The 11,106-nt window shown below is 37.6% G+C and overlaps 3 protein-coding genes across 3 annotated transcripts in view; 1 reads left to right on the top strand and 2 right to left on the bottom strand.

Annotated features, from left to right (window-relative positions):
* Positions 1-424: 424 nt before the first annotated feature.
* Positions 425-11,106, top strand: part of LOC144966694 (alpha-2 adrenergic receptor-like) — a 71,539-nt gene continuing 60,857 nt past the window's right edge. Inside the window, exons 1-2 of the mRNA XM_078903456.1 lie at positions 425-1,145; positions 10,736-10,781. The gene's annotated coding sequence lies outside the window, so the exon portion shown is untranslated. The remainder of the gene's footprint in view (positions 1,146-10,735; positions 10,782-11,106) is intronic.
* Positions 5,265-5,624, bottom strand: LOC144966716 (uncharacterized). Its single transcript, XM_078903485.1, has one exon. It carries the CDS (start codon positions 5,622-5,624, stop codon positions 5,265-5,267), a length of 360 nt encoding a protein of 119 aa, XP_078759611.1.
* On the bottom strand, positions 8,435-9,121 carry LOC144966714 (uncharacterized). Its single transcript, XM_078903484.1, has one exon. The coding sequence runs from the start codon at positions 9,119-9,121 to the stop codon at positions 8,435-8,437; it is 687 nt and encodes a 228-aa protein (XP_078759610.1).

Here is an 11,106-nt window from a genome sequence, read left to right as displayed (position 1 = left end):
GTGAGAGAATTTGAGTAAAGAGACGTTTCCAATGATCAACTATGCGCAGATCAAATCGGATCTCGAACCCTAAACCTACCGGCCCGAAGGCAAGAGTCATACCACTAGACCGCATAAGCTCACAAAGTTTTATGTATCAAAATCGTCCCGACCTAATACCATTTTGATGTGATGGCTCACATATCATGTGTATCGGATTAAATTAATGGGCCATTGAACGGCTTGTTTTGAGCATGCATGAATGGAAATAATAAACCTCTCTACATAATAAGATGACGATTGGTCTTGACGTTGTTTTATCAATGCTCGTGTATAAACACGACGGAGATGTAATTAAAAGGAGTAAATTCTGTGCCTCATGTCCTAAAGGGGACAAGCAATGCCATTTTATTGACACATTTAGGCACCTCCAGCTTTTGGTTTTATAAACATGATGCATTACGAAACCAAACACAGTTTGAAAGAAAAGAGTCCACGTTCAAAGCTTGGATCTACATCTACGTGGACATAATGGTGACAGGTCAATTGGATTCACTAGTCTAATGTCACGCCACCAAACACAGTTTGAAACAAAAGAGTCCACGTTCAAAGCTTGGATCTACATCTACGTGGACATAATGGTGACAGGTCAATTGGATTCACTAGTCTAATGTCACGCCACCAAACACAGTTTGAAACAAAAGAGTCCACGTTCAAAGCTTGGATCTACATCTACGTGGACATAATGGTGACAGGTCAATTGGATTCACTAGTCTAATGTCACGCCACCAAACACAGTTTGAAACAAAAGAGTCCACGTTCAAAGCTTGGATCTACATCTACGTGGACATAATGGTGACAGGTCAATTGGATTCACTAGTCTAATGTCACGCCACCAAACACAGTTTGAAACAAAAGAGTCCACGTTCAAAGCTTGGATCTACATCTACGTGGACATAATGGTGACAGGTCAATTGGATTCACTAGTCTAATGTCACGCCGCCAAACACAGTTTGAAACAAAAGAGTCCACGTTCAAAGCTTGGATCTACATCTACGTGGACATAATGGTGACAGGTCAGACACCGTCACGTCAATTGGATTCACTAGCCTGATGTCACGTCGCCCAGCAAGGGCGAGCAGCCTGGTTCTAAACAAGGAAAACGGGTACTTTTTACTCTTCATGCTGGCTAGAACTTTTCATATGTCATGTGATCAGAATGTATAAAAGTCAAAACATGATCATAATTATTCATAAGGGCGTCCGCCATTGTTCCGATAGTTTAGAGCCAGTTACTAAGTTACCATGCGTCATTACGAGGGAAGTGACGTTACAACTCTTGAAGCGTATTACTGATCACCTTGCCCAAGCTTAGCTAATTACGTTTTTACATAAAATTATAGTGATTAGTATTAATTTGTCTGAGCAAAATTTCCATTTTAAGGATAATAATGAACTCTATGAAATTGGTGAGTCACTTTATAATGCCTTGGTTTGCATAGATTAGCGAATTTTGCCACGTTGCAAAATGTTTATTTTTTTATCAAAAGTCGGATGCGTATTTTTTTACTTTCCTTAAATATAGTCTGTGATCGAAACGGCACGTTTTACTGTTAGTTAAGCCATTCTGGAAAATATCTTGAAAGTTTGATTTGGGCCAATCGTGACCGAGATATACAAAACTTTATTACCAAAATTCTCAAAACAATCAATTTATAAAAGCGCCCAAATTGCGATTTGATAAAAAAATTTTCAATGTTATCTGTGCATTCGAAAAAGAGGTTAAAAGTGATAAGTTTATAAAAAGAATGATTTTTTGATGTCATGTAGCTCAGTTGTACTGCCTGTGCTTTGAATCCTTGAAAAAACTTTCAAACCTGAAAATTTGCGAAATTGTCACCCATTCGACCACTCACCATGCTTACAATCGTTTGACTTTTGTGAAACTGACGAAACATCGTGCGCAAATATTATTGCTTAAAGATATTAATATTCACTTGTCAATGATTATGAACCACTGCGTCGGGTTGGTATTATGAGGAATGATGAAGGTGAGAAATGACATACAAAATGTAAGGAAACTATTTTTTTTTAATAAGTTGAAGAAGCAAACTGCATTATCCTTAAAGGCAGTATGAATTTTTATTCAAGTGTAATACGTTAATCTACTATTGACCACGCATTATGAGAATTCACCAAGACCATTTTAAGATTAGATCCAAAGCTAAAATGTCACTTTATATCACCTGAGGAACTCTTCATTTCGTTGATTTTTCGAGACAAAAGCTAAATGAATTATATATCTGTCTGCTCTCAGTCTACCTTTTAACTTTTACCAAATCAGATAGATAGAGAGAGAGTGAGAAAGAAAGAAAGAAAGAGAGAGAGAGAGAGAGAGAGAGAGAGAGAGAGAGAGAGAGAGAGAGAGAGTATTAACTGAACACTTTGAAGTGTGAAAAACACAAAACAACGGAGATGTTTTTAAGACTGTTATTGATGGAATCTTAGCACGTTGAATTAAAGTAATGTTGTCTGTTTCTCATGACAGTCTCAATGTAGTCTGCATTTTATTTCGGAATGTGACGTTTAGCCTTTTACTGAGATTTATATTCCCTCCATCTTAAAAACTTTTTCCGTTATATGGCTGACCTAACCAAGCTTTGCTTTTTTTTCTCCAGAAAAGCAAAATTATAGTAAGTCGTACAGGCTCTACTGAATACAAAAAAAAGAAAGAAGAGTCGGACGAGCTTTTACACAGGACAGCCTAATTTCCTAAAGCGCCTTAGAAGGGACATAAACTAACAACAATAATTGTACTATGAGACATGATGTCTATAAGGATCTCATATGTTTAGTTGGTTTTTTTTTTGTTTGGTTTTAAAAAAATGTTTCTTTTAGCAGAGACAATAATGCTACTCATGTGTAGGTCGATGGGGTGATATTAAGAATAAAGAGACCTTTCCAATGCCAAGAAATCATTGGTGTGCTGCCTACCGCGGGAATCAAACCTGGAACCTAATGGCCAGAAGCCGAATATCATCTCACAGAACCGAAAAGCTGTACAATGCAGTCAACATTTCATTTCTGGCTAATACGTATATTTGCTTTTCATGCTTAATTTTCCATCATACTTTTGGCCTTTTTTTTTGCATATATAATCACTTCCCGAGTATCGGGACCCCCGATAAGTATAAACTTAGTCCTCACATTTTCAACATTTTGAGAAAAGCTATAACTACTAAAATTTTGACGTTAGATCGTAATTTTTTGGTTTTAAATTTTTTTCCACTACACCCAGACAAACTGATGAAAACGATTTTTGTCATCAAATTTTCAAAATGACCTAGCATAGGAGTATTTTTGTTACTATTACGAACTTTTGGTAAAGATTTAATTAAAACAGGGCGTTTAAAAACAACGGCTTGTGCTTAAATACAAAGCATAATTTTGACGAAGTTTGCTCAAAGCTCAGGTGAATATTTTAACTAAATCCCATACCGTCGATATTTAATGATATGAGAAGACGATGACCTTAACAGCAGAATTTGGCGATTTAAAAACAATGATAATAATAACAATATAATAATAATACAATGTATTTTTTATTGACACATTTCAGGTTTGAATAACTCATCAAACTTTTTTTATGCCGTTTGTGCAGAAATTATTCAAGTTTTGATGATATCAGGTCTTACTCTGTGCGTCCTTTTGTAGCTGAGTTATGACGTCAACAGTACAAAAGATTAATTTTGACATAAGTCGTATTCTAATTTGGCTTTATCCGACATGGTCCTTTGAACTTTGATAGACAACCCACTGAAAACATTGTCTACTCAGATGAGGAAACCTTTTCCGTGTCCGGGCATGTACACAAACACAATATTCGACATTTGAGGAAACAAAAACCAGATAGAGTTATCGAATGTCGTCGCAACTCGTCAAATGTCAATGTCTGGTGTGAACTGACCAAAGAAGGAGCGGCAGGTCCTTTCTATTTTTGACGACATGACAGTGACAACATCAAACTATATGACCATATTAGAATCATACGGAGTCCCTCGATTTGATTACCTAACATATTTTCTCACCAGGATGGAGCTCCCCTCAGTGGAGTTTGAATGTGAGGTAATTTTTAAATGAAAAGTTCCCAAACGGATGGATCGGCCGAGAAGGTCCACATTTCTGGCCCCCAAGATCTAACTTACTTGAATTTTTAATGGATTTATGTGAACAGCAGGATTTTAGAACCCCCGTGAGAGGCATGCGTCACCTGAAGCAGTTCGCTCTGCCACATTCCTCATGCTGAAAACGACGTAAAAGACAGGAAAGACGCTTGCTGCTTGTCATTCAACATGATGGTGGTCACATGGAGCTTTAAATCGGACGATTGCACACAATCACAAGTAAAGTATCAGAGAAAAAGACATTTATCAATTTGGATTACTATGTTGAAAACCAAATTGATGTCGTTGCAGCTATTCTTGAGTTGTTCCAACCTAAAATGTGTCAATAATCAAAAACAAACACACTGTAAATTGCGAATGATGTCAAAATTACCCTTTTTCTACCGATGACGTCATAGCTCCGCTACCAAACGGCGCAGTGTTAAAACTCATATCAATAAAAACTTAAATAAATTGTTAAATAAAACCGTTTGATGAAATCTTTCATAGCTTTGGAGATATTCAAACCTCAAATGTATCAATAATTTTTTAAAAGCACATTGTAAAAATGATCATAATAATAATAATGATAGTAATAATAATAATAATAATAATAATAATAATAATAATATAAAATATATAATAATAATATATTATTATTATTATTATTATTATTATTATTATTATTAGTATTATTATTATTATTATTATTATTATTATTATTATTATTATTATTATTATTATTACTATTATTATAATGATGATGATGATGATGACGACGATGATGATGATGATGATTATTATTATTATCATTATTTATATATATATATATATATATATATATAATATATATATATTTATTTATAAATATATATATATATATATATATATATATATATATATATATGTATATAATATATTGTAGCATCTACTTTACTGGAAACAACAAACAATGAAAGCAATGTGTAGTGAATTTTATAAATTTAATGTGTTCTCTCGTGTTTACGTTTTGTCTGATCTGGCGTGTAGAGTAGTCTTGCAGTCAGTAGTATGTGGTAAGTCTTCGTAGTTCGTAGGAAACAGAGATCGCCACACATGCCCCCCCCCCCCCCCAAACACGGACTAGTCATCTTCGTAGTACCGAGGTCTTTTAATGGTACGTCCTGAGCGAGATAGCTTCTTAGTAGGCACTACGTTAGTATCATCAGAAGCAGTACGGGAGTTTTGTATGTTTCTGTTCGATAACTTTCTGTTCGTATTCGGTGGGCGTCCACGACGAGGTGGGGTGGCAAGGGAAACTGGTTGCGTAGAATCGACAAATGCAGCTTTAAGTCGGTCGATCGAAATCCGTTCTGCTTTGCCACCAACATCAATCAGGAATTGTTTATCTCCAGGGGTTATGACAACATAGGGACCTGTATACGGCTTCTGAAGGGGTCCTCGGTGGGTGTCAACACGGATGTAAACATATTTTGCTGACATCAAGTTCTTGGGTAAATTTGTTTGATGATAGCCGTGATGATGTGTTGGCCGTGGTGAATGAAGGGACACGTTTTGCCGAAAGGTTGCCAAAAAGTCTTTAACGTGGAAGTCTGAAGAATGGTCAGGTATAAACTCTCCAGGGATTGTTAAAGGTTCTCCGTATACTAATTCAGCTGAAGAATGACCGATATCATCCTTAGGTGCAGTTCTTAAACCAAGCAGAACCCAAGGTAGCTCATCCACCCAATTTGGAGTTATTAGACGAGCTTTGAGGGATGATTTCAAGGACCGATGAAACATTTCAATCATGCCGTTGGACTGAGGGTGATACGCAGTTGTGTGATGAATCTGCACATCAAGTTGACTGGCCATCTGTTTCCATAGCGTGGATGTAAATTGGGAGCCCCTGTCAGAAGTTATATCAACAGGAATACCAAACCGCGAGATCCAATTGGAGATCAGGGCTTTTGCACATTCTTCTGTTGTTGTGGTTTGTAATGGTATTGCCTCAGGCCATCGGGTGTTCCTGTCAATTATAGTAAGGAGATGGGTGAACCCCCTTGACTGAGGTAATGGTCCAACGAGGTCAATGTTTTATGTGAGAATCGTTTTCCTGGGACATGGAATGTTTCTAACGGTGCTCGTATATGTTTTTGAATTTTCGAAGATTGGCAGTTGTGACATTGCTTAGCCCATGCTGACACTTCTTTCTTAAGACCATGCCAGATAAACTTCTTGCTGATAAGTCTGACTGTGGCCTTAACTCCAGGATGACTCATATTGTGAATAATTTCGAAAACCGGTCTTCTGAAGTCGGTAGGAACGATAGGTCTTGGGTAGCCAGTTGAGATGTCACAAATTAACTCTGGACCCGAGTCAACGGATGTTTTGACGATTTTGAGGCTTGTTAATGCAGTTTTGTAAGCCTGTATGTCAATGCTATTTTCTTGGGATTCCGCCATAGCTTGATAGTCGATGCCAATTGAGACTGAGTTTGTAACTGCTCTTGAGAGACAATCTGCGACAGTGTTGTTTTTTTTCCAGAAATGTGTCGGATGTCAGTTGTGAACTCGGATATGGCAGATAAGTGCCTTTGTTGACGAGCTGACCATGGTTCAGTTGATTTGGACATGGCATGGATTAATGGTTTATGGTCAGTAAAAATAGCGAATTGTCTCCCTTCAATGATGAAACGGAAATGACGGATGGCTAAGTGAATGCCAAGCAACTCCCTGTCAAAGGTACTGTATTTCTGTTCAGGTTTACGTAACTGCCTGCTGAAAAATGCCAATGGTTCCCAATTACCTTGATGATCAAGTTGTTCAAGGACAGCGCCCACAGCTTGGTCGGAGGCGTCAGACGTTAAAGCGAGGGGTGAGTTCAAGCAAGGATGGGCTAACATTGTAGCGTTACTTAGTGCATTTTTACCGTCAGTAAAGGCTTTCAACATTTCTTGCGTCCACGTAAGTGCTTGACGTTGTTTTTTTTTTACTTTCAAAGCACTATATAGGGGTCGAAGTATTTCAGCTAGTCTCGGAATGAAACGATGGTAAAAATTCAACATCCCGAGGAACTCTTGAAGTGACTTGATGGTTTTTGGTTGTGGAAATTGTTTAACAGCCTCAATTTTTGTCGTCATTGGGACAGATCCAGAATGCGAGATGTGATGGCCAAGGAAGTTAAGAGATCTCACACCAAAAAGACATTTCTCAAGACGGATAACGAGGCCTTGGTTTCTAAGTCTTTCGAATACGATTTTGAGATGTTCCATGTGTTCTGCCTCAGTTGAACTTGCAACTAGAATGTCGTCTAAATAACAAAATACGCAGTCTAAATCTTGTAAAATGGAGTCCATTAAACGTTGGAATGCTTGTGCTGCATTTTTAATCCAAATGGCATTCTTAAGAACTCCCAAAGGCCGAAAGGGGTTATCACTGCCGTTTTTGGGACGTCTTCTGGAGCGACTGGAATTTGGTGGTATCCTCTGACAAGGTCGATCTTCGAGAAGATGATCTTACCGTCTAAGTTTGCTGTAAAATCATGAATGTGTGGGACAGGATATCGATCTGGTATAGTAGCATCGTTAAGTCGACGAAAATCTCCGCAGGGACGCATTGTGCCATCAGCCTTGGGGACCATGTGTAATGGGGAAGCCCAAGGGCTCTTTGATTTTTGAATTATGCCCATTTTCTCCATTTCCAAAAATTCTTTTTTTGCACACAAGAGTTTTTCTGGAGCCAGGCGACGAGCACGTGCGAATACTGGGCGACCTTTGGTTGTGATGAAATGTTGCACGCCATGTTTCACAGTTGCCGTTGAAAATGTTGGTTGAAGTAGTTCTGGATAGTTATTCAATAATTTTCTGAATGTATTGCAGTTCGGCTCGAGTGGTGAGAGTTCGGCGTTTGCGCAAACTGAACTTACTGAACAAGGTACGTGCGAAAACGTTTCAGCGTCAATAAGGCGTCGACCACGAATATCCACAAGCAGATTATGATGACGTAGAAAATCTGCTCCAAGTAGGGGACGCTTGACATCAGCTTTGATAAGTCGTGCATTGAATGAACGCGATCCAATACGTATGTTAGTTTCGAAGCATCCGTATGTTTTTATTGTAGAACCATTAGCAGCTTGTAATGCGAGATCAGAGGAACCCAAGCTTTTGTCTGGTGCAGAGGTGGGTATGACAGATACTTGAGCTCCAGTATCTACTAAAAAACGTCGGTTTGAATTTTCATCGACGACGATGAGTTGGAGATTTTTTGATGTGGGCGCGTTGGCTGAGTAAGAATCCGGGTCGACAGCAGAATTTACTGTTGACCCGGCTTGGCGTTTCCCTGGTTCTTCTTGTTTTTCTTGAATGAATTGAAGAGTTTGCATGTTTGTGCACATCGACGGGCATTTGAACCAAACCGTTGATGGTACCAGCAGAGGGAATCTATTTCACTGGTCATGGTTGGTGTGTCAACTTCACAAGTAGTATGAGAAATTGAAAAGGAGTTAGAGTTTGAGTGAGCAGCATAGAGAAAATTGTCAGCTTCTCTGGCAAGTGCCCTGTAATCATCCAGGTTGGACGAGTTTGCTAATGGAAGTCTGATGTTTGCTGGAAGTTGTCTTAAGAATAACTGTCTGAAGAGCAGACAGGGCGTGAGTTGGCTAAGGAGCACTAACATCCTGTCCATTAACTCAGATGGCTTTAAGTCGCCCAAACCATTCATGTTGAGTAGAGATTCCGCTCTCTCTGTTTCCGAAAGGCCGAACGCAGACAGCAGGACGTTTTTCAGTATTTCATATTTACCTTCCTTGGGTGGTGATGATAGAATAGCAAGGGCTCTAGTTGCTGTGTCTGAGTCTAAGGCAGCCACTACATAGTAGTACTTTGTTTCATCGCTTGCTATATCGCGTAAGGCAAATTGTGCCTCGCTTTGTGCAAACCACGCTGAAGGACAAGTGGTCCAGAATGTGGGCAATTTCAATGCTACGGCGTCGATAGACATGTTTATTATTATTATGTTCTTGTGAAGAGTTGAACTGGTAAATAGTAATAATAGTAATATATACCTATCTCTTAAGTTGTTTTAAGTCGGGGTCACCAATGTAGCATCTACTTTACTGGAAACAACAAACAATGAAAGCAATGTGTAGTGAATTTTATAAATTTAATGTGTTCTCTCGTGTTTACGTTTTGTCTGATCTGGCGTGTAGAGTAGTCTTGCAGTCTATATATATATATATATATATATATATATATATATATATAGAGAGAGAGAGAGAGAGAGAGAGAGAGAGAGAGAGAGAGAGAGTGAGAGAGAGAGAGAGAGAGAGGAACAAGTACTCTAGATGATATGAAATTTAATTTCGTATTCGACAAAAAAAGTCAATATAATAATGTTTAAAGAAAATGCCGATAAAATATCAAAGAGTTAAGTGACGTCAACTACATTCATATTAAATTCAAGATTTCCTGACGAGTCTATTTTACGTCCGTTGTCAAGAATCACACTGAATTATTTTTTACCATATTGTTAAACTCGGTTTTGAAGAGATTGTTACGTGATATGGGGAAACGTACAATGGAAATTAACGACTAGCTTGCATGCTATTGGAGCAGATATCATCAGGAAATAGTTTGATTTATAGAATTCTTCTCTCCTTTTAGATTGATGTTATCCTCTAGGTTATACACAAAAAGAAAAGTAAGCAGACATCCTTAATTCTAATAAAATTAAATGTTTCAATTCTTAAAATGATGAAATACAAAATACAAATATTTTCTTTTAAACTTTAAAATCTCTTTGTTTTCTTCCTCCGCCTTGCCCGTAGTGATACTGTTTTAAGGCGATGTGTCACATTTTTGGACTAAGATGGTGCACTAGTTAAATCCAATGATATTACTCGTTTGTGAGGTGCTCGAACCTATTACACCCTAGTTACAGAAATATGTCTTAACAACTCGACCACCTAGCACCCTAAATAACACAACCCTATGAAGGGTAGAAATGATTTTTAAATTTTGTGATTATTTATCCATATAAGTTTAAACTGCCAAAAAAATTGTTTTTAAAAACAAGTAAAATTTGGTTTATTCATCCAAAGGGTTTCGTTTTATTCTATATTTCAAGATAATTTTTGACCAAACAAGCAGGTGTGTTCCACGTGCACCACCACAAGGTGAGCAAGTCCAAGGTTTCTTGCTTAACGGCACATAGCACGGCGTCATTTTGAACGTTGTGCCCATTGCGCATGGAGCAAAGACCATACCGCAATGCCGCGCTACTTTTTAACTATAGATCTCTTATAAACATTTCTTATATACGTTGAAAAGTTCCTTTTAAACTCCCATAATTCCCACCCTAATAAACAGTAAGTTATCATTCTTGTTTACTCTCTCTTGTCCACCAATGGAATAATCAGACAAAAGCTTTCCTCTGATTATTCCAAGGTAGACAATATAGTAAAAAAGAATGCTAACTTACTTTATATTAGGGTGTGAATTTTTGGGGATTTATAAGAACTTCCTAATATTAAACCATAGTTTTCATTTAAAGTATCAAAAGATCTATCTTACGTTATTTCATCCAATGTATACTTCTATTTTCTTTGACTTTCAGATCTCGATGCTCATATTGTGAATATCAATTGGCTAAGATCTCTGAGGTGAGTCTTTTATCATTTGCGAGGTGCGCTAGAGAAATAGCCCACATATCACCCCTGAAGTATGGTTAATATAATGTGTTTTGGTACTTTCCGATGAACGCTTAGATGTCAATAATATGATAGTTTGGCTATTTATTCATCAGTTCTACCCCCCACGTCAATCCTCCCACAAATAAATTGTGTGTGTCACTTCTAATGTTTATTATATTTTATTATAGAAAATATAGTAAGAACTTACTAATCACCCAATTGGGGGTCTAAAAAATTGACAAAGTGACGTCAAATGTTATAGATTGCAAAGCCTAAAACCACGGCAATAAAACAG

The sequence above is a fragment of the Berghia stephanieae genome, chromosome 2, assembly GCF_034508935.2.
Source record: "Berghia stephanieae isolate SIO BIC M18660-M18661 chromosome 2, UCSD_Bste_1.3, whole genome shotgun sequence".
In the NCBI taxonomy this organism is placed as follows: domain Eukaryota; kingdom Metazoa; phylum Mollusca; class Gastropoda; order Nudibranchia; family Aeolidiidae; genus Berghia; species Berghia stephanieae.
The sequence above is the reverse complement of the archived record's forward strand: the minus strand, read 5'-3'. Positions and strand labels throughout refer to the sequence as shown.

Excerpts from the sequence above, each read along its gene's own strand:
- LOC144966716 (XM_078903485.1), bottom strand. The coding sequence starts at position 5,624 with ATGTCAGCAAAATATGTTTACATCCGTGTTGACACCCACCGAGGACCC.
- LOC144966714 (XM_078903484.1), bottom strand. The coding sequence starts at position 9,121 with ATGTCTATCGACGCCGTAGCATTGAAATTGCCCACATTCTGGACCACT.